Source organism: Antedon mediterranea, chromosome 1, assembly GCF_964355755.1.
Source record: "Antedon mediterranea chromosome 1, ecAntMedi1.1, whole genome shotgun sequence".
In the NCBI taxonomy this organism is placed as follows: domain Eukaryota; kingdom Metazoa; phylum Echinodermata; class Crinoidea; order Comatulida; family Antedonidae; genus Antedon; species Antedon mediterranea.
Genome location: NC_092670.1, coordinates 1,309,685 through 1,326,068, shown reverse-complemented (window position 1 = coordinate 1,326,068; position 16,384 = coordinate 1,309,685). Strand labels below are relative to the sequence as shown.

Here is a 16,384-nt window from a genome sequence, read left to right as displayed (position 1 = left end):
AGCAATAAAACACAGCCAAAGATAATCTTTGTGAGGTTTATTAAAGTCTAATCTTTAGCAACTGTGGCATGGGAGTGGTTGGCATATTATGTGCTTGTTAATCTTTCAATCATTTTTGTATCTGTTTCTGTCATTTCTTTGAGATGTGATATTAAAAAGTAAAAGTGTAATTGTATCTGCTTCTGTGTTAACCTCAATGATCAACTGATTCACTAGCCTGGTACGTAATCTCATCCAAATCGTGTTCTACTTCTATTCCAAAGTTTTCAGATAGAACAGGTGAGAGAAATGCAAAGTTCATTCGTTGATAAATGATTTGAAATTTAATTTCATAATTTTATTCAATGTAATATAATATTATAATAGTTACCCATGCTCTTCACAATATTGCATTTGACATAGTGTACTACTATAATAGGATTGTTTAACTAAGCCAATAGGGTACCTGTGTAATAAGCTAAAGATTCATACATACCAAATTATACTGTAGTACACATCTGATGTTTCAAATAACTTTCTACCAACGCCAATATATGACAAAAATAAAACATTCAGTATTGGGGATTTTCAGCCAAAACTTATTAATAAATTTCTACTTCCTATGCTACAGATTTAAGAGAAATTGCTTGAGTGAAAAAAAAAATTTGTCAATATAACAAAACTAGGAATTATTTGTGATAAAAAAACTAGACTTTTGGAAATAACAAGATTCATCCTATCTACTCTACTACCCTTTATACACCAAGCAAATGGTAAATTTAAATAAAATATATACAATATAGTAAAATATTACAACATATGTGATTCAAACAGAGGTATCCTATAGCAGATGGTAATAGTACATTTAAAGTAGTAAATTATATAAAAGGATATTCTGAGTATATAATATAAGGTAAACCAAAGTATAAATTTATAAAAGAAAAGTACCACAGCAATTCAAGCCTTGCTTTTAAATCAGGTTATAAACACAAATATATACTATATACAGTCAACTTTCCCAAAACCAAACATCCTTGGCTGGCCAGTACCCCTTTCTGTATATTCTGGTATTCGGAATGTGTTTTTAATGGTAAAACGAACTTGGATTTCAAGAAAAAATGTGGGAGTATCCTGTTTTTTAGAGAGTCTGGTATTGGGAGAGTCGACTGTACTACAAATATTATTTAGAAAATGCTCAATATATATTTATTATCTTGACATGACATTATTACAAAGTGAAAAGTGAAGAAAGTATCATCCTAAAAAGTGTTGCATTTTCTTCTTGACATCCTACGATAAAATCTGTAATGGTAGGTTAGCAACTCGATTGAACAGACGACAATTTCTCCATAAATTATTCAACAAATATTAATACTATATGTGTTTATAAATATCCAATGGTGCTGAATAATTAGATCAATTTCAAGTGTATGAGGGCAGCAAATTTATCGTTTGGAATGTAAACAGAAATATAAAAAGATAAACACATTTAATATCTTGTTGATTTCAATTGATTTTACATTTGACTACTTTAGTTGATATTTGCATTTGCAAATTTAAAAGAAACTACACTAATCGTGTTTATACAATCATACTTGTTAAAATAATTAGAGCTAAACATTTATAGATTATAGTGATGATAATATGATTGTTGTTACGATGGGAACTTGTCAACTTCTCCTACGTCCACTATGGATTTGCCGTCTAGTGTATATTGTAACTTAAACTTTAAGCGGATTTTCTCCTGAAAAGAAATTATCATAAATTATCCAATAATGTGACCCTTTGCAGTTTTATATTAATCTATATATATATATATAATCTATAATTATACTAAATGACACTTTCAGTGCTAAAGCATTGAATTTCAGAACATAACAATATAACAAAAGTAGTTAAGGTACAGTAAATCCCATATTATGAGTACACCTTCAGGACCCCAAAATAATAGGGGTGTTCCCTAATAGGGGTGGCTATAGTGTTAAAAAATATACTTCCACTTGTTCAATTCACAGGAAATTGTCCTCTTTATAGGGATGTCCCCTGAATAGAGGTTGGCCATAGTGTTAAAACATATACTTCCGCTCGTTCATTTCACCGGAAAGTATCCCCTTTATAGGGATGTCCCCTGAATATAGGTTGGCCATAGTGTTAAAACATATACTTCCGTTCGTTCATTTCACCGGAAAGTATCCCCTTTATAGAGATGTATCTTGAATAGGAGGTCCCAAAGGAGAGGTTCCACTGTAATATGTTTTCAGCAATACAATAAAAAAAACACACACAATGGAAGTGGAGTGATAATGAGAGTAGAAATACCACTATCACTAACAAACAAACAACATTACACTTATATTTACAATATAGTGAATAATAAATAGTGTTTGCTGGCATACCTTTTGTGGGTTAGCCACTAGCATAACTTGAGTGATTGCAGTAGGGGGTAAGATGGGATTGTGTACAGGCAAATCTGTTGCAGATGGTGGTTGTAGCTTGATACGCATTGTCTGAAATAAAACCAGTTATGTGTTATTTATCAACATAAACGAGAGACTTGCATTAAAATGGCAATGGTAGGAAGACACAGGCTGTCAGCCCTAGGGATCGAGTTCCCTTTTGTGTTTCCTGATAACTTATACTTCAGAGTTTATGGTTTACCCAAATGCAAAAAATACAAACATGACTTGTTAGTGTTTTGTTGTTCTTTTTTATGTTTTTGGCTATAAACAAGTCATCATAAGTCTAACATTTCACATGAACATTACATACTGTTTAAAGAATGAGTGGAAAGAAAACATAAAAGACTTCGGTTTAGTGCCGAGAAGGAGTAGTTTGCTAAAGCTACCCTGTCATTTTTATGTATTATTGTATATTGGCTCGACATGAAGGAACCCTTATGTGAGTAGAAAGATGTGTCGCAGGTTATACACCCATCCCTTATGTGAGTAGAAACATGTGTCGCAGGTTATACACCCATCCCTTATGTGAGTAGAAAGATGTATCGCAGGTTATACACCCATGAAGGAACCCTTATGTGAGTAGAAAGATGTACTATGTATCGCAGGTTATACCCCCATCTTACATTTACCAAAAATGACCATCCTAATTCAGATGAGCTAAAATAACATGTACTGATAACAATTTTGATAATTTTGCATTTTTCTAAATATTTCAAACCTTTGGAACTGCAGCCTGAAAGACCACGCCTTTGATGGCTGATGTGTTTGTACTCATGGTTGAAACAACTAACACTTGGATGTCTGGTCTAGGACTGTCCTTAGCAAAATGAAAAACTGTTTTCACTTTATTCTTCTCATAAATAGTTAGAGGAGGGGTTACACCTATGAAAAAAAATATATATATATATATATATAAACATTTGACACATGAATCATAGTACACTTGTAGGCCATGCCTGGTTGGGATTCATTTTAGATCTTTGAGATTGGATAAATCTTTCCTTACCTGGTTGAATTGTTTCTAAAGGAACAAATATATCTGCAAGTGAAAGAACCGTAGCAGCTACAGCCGATGGTTTACTGGCCATCATAGGCTGTCCCTGGGCCGTCATCATGGGTGTTTTTGTGACCGGTGCTGGTTGCATGAAGGTCGATCCTGCTGGTGCAGTTTGTGCTGGTAACTGTGGTTGGGAGAGAGTACTTTGAGATGGCGGGCTGCCTCCAGTTGACAGAAGTAATGATTCAACATCAGATGAAGTGGATCGTCTATAAAACAAAAAAAACATGTCACTCATTTGATAGTGTTTGTCTTGAAAAGGAAATTTACTGAAATTAGGGTAGTTTAAAACAATAGAAAGCTGTTACAAAACTGATTGCTTTGTGAGCATGTGCAACTCTTATTCACAAACAGTTGCATGGAAATATCTTAAAGCTCTGTCTACGCTAACAAACTTTGTGACAAAAAGATGTGATGTGTCCATATATGGACAATGATGATGTAATATCACTACCGTATTCGGGTATATCACTACCATATTTGAACACATTTTTTTTGTCAAACTAGTTTAATAGTGTAGACAGAACTTAAGACTTACTGTAATGAGGATGTCTGCATTGCAGAGGAATTCTGTCCCATCATCATGGTCTTCCCAAGATCTTCCAACTCAGCAAACGCCTTAGATGACAACGCCGGTGGGGGTTTATTTGCTTTGGTTTTATCTTGTGACGGGGTGGTTGTAAACACAGACGTTGGTCCGGTCAGTAGTGAGCTAGTGATCTGTGTTGGAGCGGCAACAGGCTGTGCTATAGAGGGCGCTGTCATTCTGGATGGATGTACCATGTTAACTGTGTTTTGATTGTACATACCCATAGTTTGCTGCAAAATAATTTATAAATAAAATCAATATACAGGTTCCCTTAATTAAACCTATGACTTCTGATCTTTGACCTCAAAATTGAATCAATTTTACTTACTACAGGCTGATTTGAAAACATTGGATAACTTGTATTAGTAGTAGAAGGAGGACCATTGGTTCCCAGAATGGCATCTAGCTGCATAGCTGCTGCTGATTGAGTTGTTACAGGAATTGTTCCCCCTGCACTAGTTCCAAAACCTAGAAAAAATTTTCAAAAAATTATCAAACACATATACCTTTTATAATGCTAGTAATGCTATGCTAGTAAAAATGCTAAATATATTTTATATTTTCATTATATATATATATATATTTATTATTATACATTCATTGTATCATAAAATTGAAATTTGTAAAATTGATTACCTAAAGAGGATAATTGTTGCTCAAGTAGAGCATCAGAAGTTGGTTGTCTGACAGAATTACCTCCAGACATCATTGCACCACCAGAACTAATTTGTGCACCATTGAAACCTGTGAGATCCCCAGAAACAGCTGAAGCAGAGTCTAGCCCGGCAAGGTCAATTAATGATGACATGTCACCAGCTATGAAAACAAATAATTATTTTGTTTATTTGATTCAAAACAAAAGGTCACTTTGCATGCTTCATTGCACACTACTGATATATAATTTTTATTAGTTTATCGTTTTTGTGATGTCATATCACTACCATATTTGGCCATATCACGTAGTGTAGACAGAGCATAAGAATGGCAGATGTTGTGTGTATAGGAACATATGTCCAGCTGGGAGCCTTAATACCTTGTGTATGTTGAGGTTGTACAGACTGACTGGAGAGGGCAGCAGAAGGCGTATCCCCAGAAGACATCTCATCAAAATTTACATCTCCAAGTTTTTCACGGTATATTTCCATCACTTTTGTTAGTTTATCATTCGCTTCCAAAATTTCACCTGTAAAAAGGAACACACAGTGAGTAAACTATCCACTAAAGCTCTGTACTCTCTACACTATCAAACTAGTTTGACAAAAAATGTGTGATGTGCCCAAATATGGTAGAGGTAATCCCAAAAATGGTAGTAATATGACATCATCATGTCCATGTGCACATCACATTTTTTGTCACATAAAATTTGATAGTGTGGACAGAGCTTAAAAACCAGTTGTTGTTATGCACATAGTTTGATTGTGATTTTCTGGTATTTTGTAAGGTTGGGTACACTGGCGTAAAATGTGTCTAGCCTGTGAATATATTAAATATAAAATATTTAAGAACTTATGTGAATGCATCTTACCTATTCCATCCTCTTTATCTTCAATAGCACTGGCCAGTCTAAATAAATTTGGTCTCATCTTCTCACATGTTATATACAATTCCTAAAACATAAACATTTAACATATATTATACATTGAATTATCAGATTAACTGCTGACACAAAAGGTATGAGCTATTTATATAATATAAAAATTTAATCTGTAACTCTGACAGAGTGTTCTAGATGGCATATGATAAATAAATGCCGATTCAAAATAAGCAGGCCTTCGAGTTGTAATGAAGGCTTGTCTTGGTTTTGAGCTTATCCATCAAGTTGGTAAACAACAACTAAATATTGCCATTTTTTCAGGGCGAAATTGGCAACATTATCTACAATGCACATAAGCCATAATACACACATTAACTTGGTATTAAGTAAGTTTATTCACTATAAATTAGATAATTGTAACTATACCCTCATGAGGTCTTTTTCCTGTGGACTAGTGATGTCTGGGCTGTAGTGGTTCAACATCTCAGAGAGGAGTTTCACGTTGTTTGAAGACTTCTCGATCTCGTTGACGCGATTGCTCACTTTTTCAACAGACTTTTCGTGATCTTTTACCATGTTTTTGATCAGTCGGTTAGCAGCTTGCAAATCCTCGGGATGTTTGCTTTTTAGAAGACGTGCTAAAAGCTATAAACCAGTAAACATATTAAATTTGTATTTTGTAATGTGACTTTTTCTTTTTAAACACCATGCTATTTAATACTGTTAATACCAATCTGACCCTCATGTCTCAATACTTTTCAGCTAACAAACTTTCTCTTAAGCACAACAAATGTAACTTCATCCTGTTTGGGACCCCTCAGAAAATTAAAAACATTGATACTGCAAACTATAACATTTCTATTAACAATCATGATATTCCCTCAGTCCAACCTGCTACATTTTTAGGAGTTCATCTAGACAGTCGACTTTCATGGAAAAATCACATCAATTTTGTTGAGAATAAAATTTCCAAAAGTCTTGGCATCATCACTAGACTTTCTTCTTTTTTACCCTCTAACATTCTTCGTATTCTTTACTGCTCCCTCATCCTGCCTTATCTTAACTATTGCAATATTGTCTGGTGCAACTCTTATCCTTCAAGTATTAAAAAACTTCAAACTCTTCAAAAAAAGGCCATCAGGGTTATATCTGGCGCCCCACCCCTGTCTCATTCATCTCATCTTTTTTCAAAGCTTCATCTTCTCAAAGTCTCTGATATCAATCTAACCCAACAAGGCTCGTCATCTTTTCTTCTATTAATTCTAACCTTCCCAAACCTCTCTGCTCCATGTTCACTCCAAATTCTTCAATTCATTATCATCATACTCGTATTTGTTCAAAATTACATATTCCAACCCAATAAAACCAACCACTTTCAACACAACATTAGGTATTCCGGACCCACTTTTTGGAACGATCTGACACTCCCATCTTAAACTCTGTTTCTAGCAAATCATTTTTATCTAAACTTAAAAGTCACCTTATTTCCAAATATTAACTTTTCCTCGGTCAATTTTTTTTAAATTTATTATTTATTTATTTTTTTAATTTCCATTGTCTGTGTCTGTAATAGGTACGTCCTCCACAAGATGTGTTTTTCATCTTTCTGGGCGTGTACCTTCTTCTTTCGAAATTTTGTTTACATATATATTGTTCATTGAAATCTATTTTGTATATGAAAGGAGAAAATAAATGTTGCTTTGAATTGAATTGAATTGATTATTATTATATCTGTTTCATTGTCCCATCCTCCACTAATATGAGTTTTGTCTTTTCTGTATTTTATTGAATAGTGAATTTTAAGTTGAATAAATAGTAAAACATTATATTGTAGAATCTACATGAATACAGTAAATCTGAAGAAACATTACTGCAGTAACTGCATTAGATAATCTGAACCTAATTCCTTTCTAACCTTTGATTTATCTTCATCTTCAAACACTGCTTGCTTAGCCCTTGGTGGCGCTATCTCCAAGGGTATGTTATCCATATATGTTGGATCTTCTTTCACTAATCCCTGCTTCTTTAACATATCATAAGCCTCCTTTATCTTTGTCTGTTCAGGAATACCACGTGACCAGGAATATATTAACTCTATGATTCTCTTCTTTACAGATTCCTTGGTTTTGTTGCCTAGATACTGTCCACAAAGAAACATGTTATGTTATTTAATTTCAACAAAATTAGTGTTTATTTGACTGTGGCATTTATTTAAAATATCTATTTATTTTATGTGTATAACTATATAAAATAATGATTTAGAAAACATGGCCTACTTTTGGTGATATAAGTCTTATAAGTTCATTTAGAAATCGGAATTTCCCAATCTCACGATGAAAGTATTCTCCACAGTTCTTTACACAAGTTTCTGTGGTTTGTAGAGCTTGCAGTGATTCTCTCTCCTGTGGTGATTGAATCTTGTGACTAAGAAGCTGAGCTGCAATTTGAGGCCTAGAGAAGAAAAATGCAATTGTTTAAGTGTACCTTTTGTTTATAATAAATATTAATGAATGGTTATGCCGATATAATACTGCAGTAACTTCAGTAAAAGATGATTACTTGTTTCCCGTACACTTTCGTCTACTTAAAAGCCCTTCTTAACGTTGAAATAATATTCAATATAAGGTGAAAACTTACCCTTCAAGTTCTTTGTTAACTCGATCACAGAAAGCCATAATGTACTCCCAATCATCTTCTCTATTTGTTGGATTCGTTGCTTTATCTGCAAAATGTTCAAATCTTTGTCAGTAAGTTTACCAATTCTAACTCACCGTACACCACTCTAAATGAGTGGTGCAAGAGGCTGGTGGGCCGGTCGTGGCCCTCTATTAGCCCCCCTCGTCTTCTGAAATTTTCTTTTAAATAGTATGGTTGTGTCAACTTCTACTGTACTGGCAGGGAGAGCATTCCATGAATTTACGACTCGTTGGGTAAAAAAATGACTACGGCAATTTAATCGAGCATTATTCTTTTTCAATTTATGTTTATGACCCCTAGTGGCGGTATATTCAGACTTTTGAAAAAGTAAATCACTATCAATAGCCTCTTTGTTAGAAAGAAAATTATATGTTTGAATCATGTCCCCTCTGTGTCGTCTTTCTTCTTCTCCATAATTGGAATGATTTGATTGAACATTAAAAATAAATACCTAAACATGCATACACATTTAATTACTATACGTCACTGAATGTGATTATAGTTTAACAGAGTATGTTCTTTGATGACGTTTGAACATGTTTACGAGCAAGAATAGGGCCTAGGCCTAGCTAGTGGAAATACAGAGAACCAAAAAAGTCGATTCGTCTGCAACGTCGGGCGTTACCGCCGTCCTTCATTCCGACGTAGGCCTAGCCTAGCATGAAATAAAGTCCTCTAACTTAATATTTAAGAGTGATTGTGAAATATGAAGTACACCTTCATTAAATTTAATATTTTAATAGCGTATTGCTTTATGCTTATATTAAAAATAATCATTAAATAATGTACTAACTTAATAATGTTTCCAATGTTTCCCCGTCTTCGGTGAAACCTGCCATGTTGATCCCGAGATCAATGTCAAAGTTCAACACTTTTTTTTAAATTATAGATGGCGTGCTTTATGTATGTGTAAAATGTGTGTACTAAACCGTTGAAAAAAAATGAACTAAAACATTGAACTAAAACCGAAACTATAGGACGACTGTAGCTAATAATTGATATTAAAAGAGAACCCTACCAATGTTACCATCACCATTAAAATTGGAAGATCAAAAGCGCTCAAATTGAGCGGTGTCATTGAAACTTGTCAAAATGCAGCGAGAAACTAACAACAGAGCAAAGATTTATTCAATATGCCTAGTTCTATTCGGCCAATTGATTAAAGTATAACTCAAGATTTTTAGAAATTAGGATGGAAAAAAATTAAATGCTGTAATTGAAAATGAATAGGCAAGTGAGTAGAATATTGTTTACCTCCGCACTGCATGACAAAACATATTAAGTTGTGTGTAACCTTTACATGGTGTAACGTAGACCATTTCGTGTTTTTTCTTCGTATCTAAGTTTTGTTCTTTGTTTTTTTATATATATATATTTTCAACATTAAAAGTGTTAATAATTGTATTATTCCATGAGAGTAAATATTCCTTCATGCAAATTACACTTCCTACACAAAACTACCCCATTTTAAAATGAACTATTCCAATTCAATCGTAAAGAAATTCTATACGATCTGGCTTTGAATATTAATGATTTGGAACAATTGAGTTGGTTCCACCATTTCTGAGTCATCATACAGGAGCGATCTTTTTCGATTTATTAATTCTCGTATCTATATTGTTTCCTTTAAGAACTCTGCTGGACTTGTTGATTTAGACATCGTTATATTTTGTAAAATATATCTGATAGAAGGTAAGTTTTTGTCGTGTTCTTGTTGATGGCTTAACTGGAAACTAAACTTAGGTGTGCATCGGTTGCTCACTCTGTGTGAAACCGAATTCCGTTCACAGGGGTGACACTCCAACAAAATAACATACTTATACCTTTCAATTAAATGGCGCTGCAATTAGTAGTAGATTTGTTTTACCTAGGCATAATTACCAGTACGGGTGCGAGCGAGTTTCTTTTTATAATCGTAAAGACATATTATTATTCAAGGTAAATAGATTTGTGATATTTAAATGCAAAAGACATACACATTCCATCATATCCGTATTAGGCGTATGAAGTCTAGTAGATCCGTTGTTGTCAGTTTGGTCACAACACGATGCTGATTAGCTATAATGTTAGACTGTATACAAACCATTGTAAGCCTATTACAGATGATTTATACAGGTAGGAGAAGCAGACAATATGCGGATTAAAAAAGTCCGCGTTTATATCGGTGTTTGCTGTATCTCACACAATACTCTGGGAATATTAACGAACGTTTTCGGCTGTTGCGTTTACAGCAGCCAACTTTCACCTATTTATTCAGTGTGATATTTTATTACCTGTGCTGTGTCACCAAGGTTGGCGGGTCAGGGATATGAAAACGGAACCTTTGGTAAACATATATTTTACAGATTATACTAAATATGCTACCAAAATTGTAGAAATTATACTTGAATAATTATTTACTTATTGCGGAATTATAAATTCAGTCAAACGAAAAAAAGTACATAATTAAAAAACGAAAAGATATTGGAACAAACAATAGAAGAAGTCTTATGTTTATAGTGCATGGAGGAAATATTTCCTCCCACCAAATTGTAGGTTTGACCAGGGAAGAATGAAATTTACAGGTAGCCTTCATGACATTTGATCCACACCAATATGGTTCAGTTTGGTGGTATGTGGTTTTAACATATTAGTATGAATCTCGTTAATCTGTTTTTTTTTGTTAAAATCTAAAAACACTAATAATGTCATTTTGTTTGTAATCAAAATATGTACAGTAATGGCAAAGTCTTCAATTTATTCTCGACAACTCACTATAAGGCGCTGGGTTTTGTTTTTTTTTTTTATTGAAACGTGGTATTTTATATTTTGCTATAATATAGCTGGTTAACAATTCACATCACAGACAATATAATTCATATTCGACATATTTGATGAAAATTAATTATAATGCTATACAGTAGTATTAATATTTATTGAGTGAATTATTAATGAATGTATGTTGTTTGTATAGAAAGACGTCACTACTGCTGCCACGTTTGACTCTAAACTTGTACAGTACAGTAGGTCTGTAAACGTATTAATGTTGGTCTTCTATTTCAACAATAATGTCTTCTTAATCTAGCTATAATAATAAGTAATAATACAGTATTTATGTCTATGGATCAACCCTTTTAGACATGGTACACGTACCAAGATGTTCAATTATATCACTTTTTAAAAGATAATTAAAAACTATACAAAAATGTCCCTTTAAAAAATGTAATTGATACATGAATGCTTTTAATGAGGAATTTAATAGATGGTGTGAAACAGGCTTACATATACCCACTACTGTCTTTAATTTATTCAAATTAAAACCAACAGAGGTAAAAAAAAAACCAAACAGAAAAACCTCCACTAAACACTAAAACAACCTTCTACAATCTTAGACCTGAAAATTGATAAACTATTAAAAATGTATCAATATCATAATCATTCAAAGTACTGTATTACAATTTTGAGATAATCTCTGAAATAAAGCTGTCTTAATAACGTCTACTCGCCCAAAAGGTTTATACCAAAGTGGCAGCACATAATATGAAAAATAAAATAATTCACACACACATTACAAAGTTTAACCAAAGCATGAACCATAGAGAAGTTTTACTGAAATCAACTTCTATGTTTTCACTGTAAAATTCAGATATTTAGATTACGACGTGAATCTACAGACTTTGTCTTCCTATAACCGTGTTTTCGTCCAATGTATGTAAACCGCAGAATCATACGTTTGATTGTTACTGTCCTTTCATTACCCTTAGTGAATTTCAGCATGACTCTCGTATCTTTTGTGTAGTGAGCCATTCAAAGGAATACAAGTAGAGTACAACAAAGCAACTCTTTGATCTTGAACCGTGCAATATAAACACTAAGGAATGTCGTAATTGTTCAATAAAACCGTCATATTTTAAATATAGAGCCATACTTAATATTGAATATGTTTAAAAGCCCGTGTCACAGTCCAGCAAATAGATTTCTGAAACGTTATTTTATTTCTTTGAAAACTATGATGCATTGAGAGAGGATGGATATCAATCAATGAAGGCAAATCATTAATTAATATCTCTCTATACTGATTAAGATGGTTGTACAGGAGCACGAAGTCGTAAAGTAACGTTTTAAAAATTCACGATACATAACATACAATTATGTCTTTTTGCCATGGAAACCCAAATACGTCATCAATTAAACCACAACTTCCCAACTGACAATAATACGTGTACTGTATTCGTATAGATACAGGTATATATACGTACTGATCATTGAGCTTCCGATCATCCCTGCATGACTATGTCAAGGAGGAACATCTTTGGTATTTTTTTTTCTTTTTATTAATTAATTTATTTTTTTTGGGGTGGGGGGGGGGGGGGGGGGGTTATTTTGCAGACATTTAAATTAATTTTACAACCCGGCCAACCACCAATATAATTGAATAAAAGACGTGTTGATTATTCAGTACAATAGAAATGTTTGTTTTTCTATTCGTACAGCGGTATGGTGATCTTGTTTGTACAAGCAACCATTTTGAAATAATCGATCAAAGATTCGCATGTCATTATTATTATGAAATCGGTAAAAAGAAAGCATCTGCTTTGTGGACAGCACAATGTAATGCGATAAAATACAAAAGACATTTATATAATTAGATTTATTGAAATTGTACCACCTTTATAATAATAATAATAATAAATAATATATTTATACAGGATAAAACAATCAGATAACAGTGTATCTGTTTTACATTGTGGTCCTGTCTTAATCAAAATATACAAAAGAGAAACTTAATTAAATATAATACATGTCAGTTTTTTTATGAAAAGAAATGAGATTTGTATCTAGCCTTAAAGGACGTAATTGTTGGTGCCGATTTAATATTAATTGGTAAATTGTTCCATATTTTTGCGCCTGCAACTTTAAAGGACGAATTCATTTTACTAAGGGTGTATTTAGGTATTGTAACATTCAAATTTTCTACTCCACGTGTTAAGTGGGTGTGAATATCGCGAATCAATTCAATTTCATTTACTAATCTAATTGGTGCAAGGCCGTAAACACATTTATACATTAGACATGCTAGGGAGAAACTCGTTTCTCTTCAAGAGTTTGCCACGATAGGGTATTCGAGTCGATATAAATGAAAGATATGCCCTCTAAAATGTGCCTGTATTAGTAAGTCTGGGACGCAAACAATTACATTATACACCTGACGACATAAGCCATTTTTATTCGCATTCTATGACTTTCAAACAAAACACCGTTACCGCGATCTCTTTAGAAATCAAACAGTGCAACTCTCTCCCGACTATCGTAAACAAAATTATGGATTCAATTTTATTAAAAACATGGGTATTAGCATCAGGCGACTCGATTGTCTTGTGTACAAGTTGTTCATTAACCGTCTTTTGAATCAAATTCTTGTTTCTCTTTTGTGACGTTACGCCACAAAAATAGTGAACTGGTGTTATAACCACCACTTTTATTTCATTACATAAATATCTGAATACGATCAGTACAATGTAACACGTCACGTCACACGTGTTTTGGTAATTACAATGTTATGTTGTATTTTTTTAGATCTTCAAAATGGGAGGAAAGAAGCACGGACCCGGAGGTATACACCGTTACGGTAATTTCTACGATCCAATGGAAAAGGGTCAAACCAGAGATCGCACAGAATGCTGCTCAGAGGAGACCATGACGGCTACCTCCGTTGTCCTCGTCGTCATCGCTGTCATCTTCATAATCGCCGGTATCGTCTTGTTGGCTCTGGGTTCGACGGAAAGTTTCTGGCGTCGTAAAGTTCAAGAAGAAAGCGGCGGAACGTACGTAGATCAGTACCGCTACGGAAATGACGTTCTGGACAGCAAGTTTGAAGACGACGCGTACCGAGCTATTGGAATTACGATGTTGATTTCCGCATTGCTTATGATTCTGTTTTCCGTCTATTTATGCGTCGCCGTGTATCGTGGTCGGAACCCGAACGAAGAGGACTACTTACCTAACAGAGGCGGCGGTGGCGGCTTTGGTGGCGGAATTGGCAACGACATGCTTTAAACATTTATGGACATAAATCTTACATTGTTAACTCATGTAATAATATTATATGGATATAAAACGGGAGGCTGGTTATTCGTTAAAAGTTTGCATATTGATAAGCATCACATCATTCAGGATTTTGAAACTGTCGCTTATGAATAGGGCAAATTAGCGCAAGTTAGCGCAAGTTGTTGTATACTGTATAGGCATATGCATTGATAACAAAATATGAAACTACATCACCTTGCAAAATACTCGATAAAAAGTTTGATAAATTTTTACAAAACACGATATTATTGTAAATAATGTTACATGATAGACATTCCAACTTTTTTCGAATGGCAGTAAAACCTTTGAAATAGAAATGTAATTATTAATAACATTTCATAGTCCTAGTTGCCTTTTAAAATAGTTTGTATTTAAATATAATGAAAACAGTGATGTAAAACAACTCCTTTTGAAACTCATTCATTTCAAAATCTGGAGAGTCCCCAGGACATTATGTAGGCCTAACTGGAAATATGTAATTGTCTTCCAGTTTCCCATTTTTATTTTCATACATTTGAATGTCTTACTTAAGTCATGTGTCTGGTTTTTCTACAGATCTTGATTTTTATTCAGTTATTATTAATTTGTTGAAAGTAATGTTATCGGAATTCAAATTTAGAATCATTTCGTTTGGCCTAAACATGTTTGCCAAGAAATATGGTGTTTTTTCTTAAATTGATTAGTTTTCAAGCCCATGCTGCAATTGTGACACAGTAATAACATTAGGCCTAATTGATTTTGATAACTGAAATATTTCTAGATGGTTGATAATAAATTGATTGTTTTTCAGGTAAAATATTTTTATAAATAGGAAGTCAAATTGTAACTGTTTTATCTTGTTCTAAGTACCGCATAGTTCTATTATTATAAATGATGCATTGCTGTGTTGTTCATTCTCCCGTTTTCTTCAGTATTTTTCCCGTATTTTTATGCAAGAAGATACGAAACTTTAGTTTTCTTGACACATCATGTGACTGCGCAGTACTGAGTCTAACAGTCAGTGCACATGCTAGTATGTTTCTGAGCGTGCGCAGAATCAATTCTACTTTTCACATGGCGCGTATTGAAGAGAAAAAAATTCTTTGCTGCATGAGATGTTTATGTTCCTATGGTTATACAATGTACATTACAGTTTCATTCAATTTTTTATCTTTAGATACAAATGACCTTTTTGACCTACACATTTATTGGTTTTGTAAAATGTAGCCTTTCGTAATAAAGTAACATTTTTGTATAAACATTTATGCCATGTCATCTGTTTTTTCAGTAATTGTGAATTACTTGGAGAATGAGAGAATGACTTGGAGGATGAGAGAATGACAGAATTTGAATTCTTACAAAATGGCTGATATGAATGTCTCCCTGTTAAAAAATAACGTAGGCATTACTCCTACTACTACCTATTACTACTGAAGGCTGCCGTCATTAAAAAAAAAAGCCCTTTATACTATATTCAAATTCTGCCGACGAGGAAGAGGGACGTCTTTTCTTTTCCGTTAATTGTATTTGGTCCATGCTTATATTGTTCATTTGACGTAATACAGAACGTTTTTACAACTTTTTATTTAATATTGTTTTAAATATGTTATAAAGTATCTTTACAAAATAACCAGCAATCGAAGGCAGTATGTGGGCCTGATTATTAAAGCATCCATTTGAAGAACTCAGTTTTTAACATTTAACAAAGTATCTGACCAACAATTTTTCTACAGAATAATAGAGAATATCTTGTTTTGACATTATTTTCTTTACATTTGCCATGTTGTGTTTATAGTACAATGTTCAACGGCAGCAACGAGAAAGAATGCGAGTACATACACGTGTACTTAATTATGTGCATATTTTAACTGTTAACCAATCAAATTGTCCAATACCATAGCGCGTATAAATAAAATACATACCATTTCCGGTGAAATTCATTTTGAACAAGTTCGCGGTGTTGTGTGTTGGTCTTACTAGCTGATGGAAGTAGGCTCTGGGAACAGATGACTGAGTTCTGCAGT

General features: G+C 33.5%; 1 protein-coding gene and 1 long non-coding RNA gene across 2 annotated transcripts; one reads left to right on the top strand and one right to left on the bottom strand.

Moving 5' to 3' along the window:
* Positions 1-132: 132 nt before the first annotated feature.
* Positions 133-9,165, bottom strand: LOC140052215 (ADP-ribosylation factor-binding protein GGA1-like). Its single transcript, XM_072097678.1, has 14 exons — positions 9,109-9,165; positions 8,256-8,340; positions 7,895-8,069; positions 7,534-7,758; positions 6,045-6,263; positions 5,610-5,691; positions 5,118-5,267; positions 4,721-4,900; positions 4,413-4,552; positions 4,034-4,314; positions 3,445-3,704; positions 3,157-3,320; positions 2,376-2,486; positions 133-1,723 (listed from the first exon to the last, which is right to left on the bottom strand). Exons 1-14 carry the CDS (start codon positions 9,152-9,154, stop codon positions 1,634-1,636), a joined length of 2,208 nt encoding a protein of 735 aa, XP_071953779.1. The 5' UTR covers positions 9,155-9,165; the 3' UTR covers positions 133-1,633.
* Positions 9,166-9,822: 657 nt separating this feature from the next.
* On the top strand, positions 9,823-15,621 carry LOC140052657 (uncharacterized). The gene is made up of 2 exons (XR_011845644.1): positions 9,823-10,007; positions 13,872-15,621. It is a non-coding gene; the product is annotated as an uncharacterized lncRNA (long non-coding RNA).
* Positions 15,622-16,384: the final 763 nt, after the last annotated feature.

What these genes read in the sequence shown, in the direction of transcription:
- LOC140052215 (XM_072097678.1), bottom strand. Translation starts at nt 9,154, where the DNA reads ATGGCAGGTTTCACCGAAGACGGGGAAACATTGGAAACATTATTAA. An exon ending in GTTAACAAAGAACTTGAAGG is followed by an intron (nt 8,070 to 8,255) that starts GTAAGTTTTCAC and finishes TTTCTTCTCTAG; the next exon opens with GCCTCAAATTGCAGCTCAGC. An exon ending in TAAGACTTATATCACCAAAA is followed by an intron (nt 7,759 to 7,894) that starts GTAGGCCATGTT and finishes CTTTGTGGACAG; the next exon opens with TATCTAGGCAACAAAACCAA.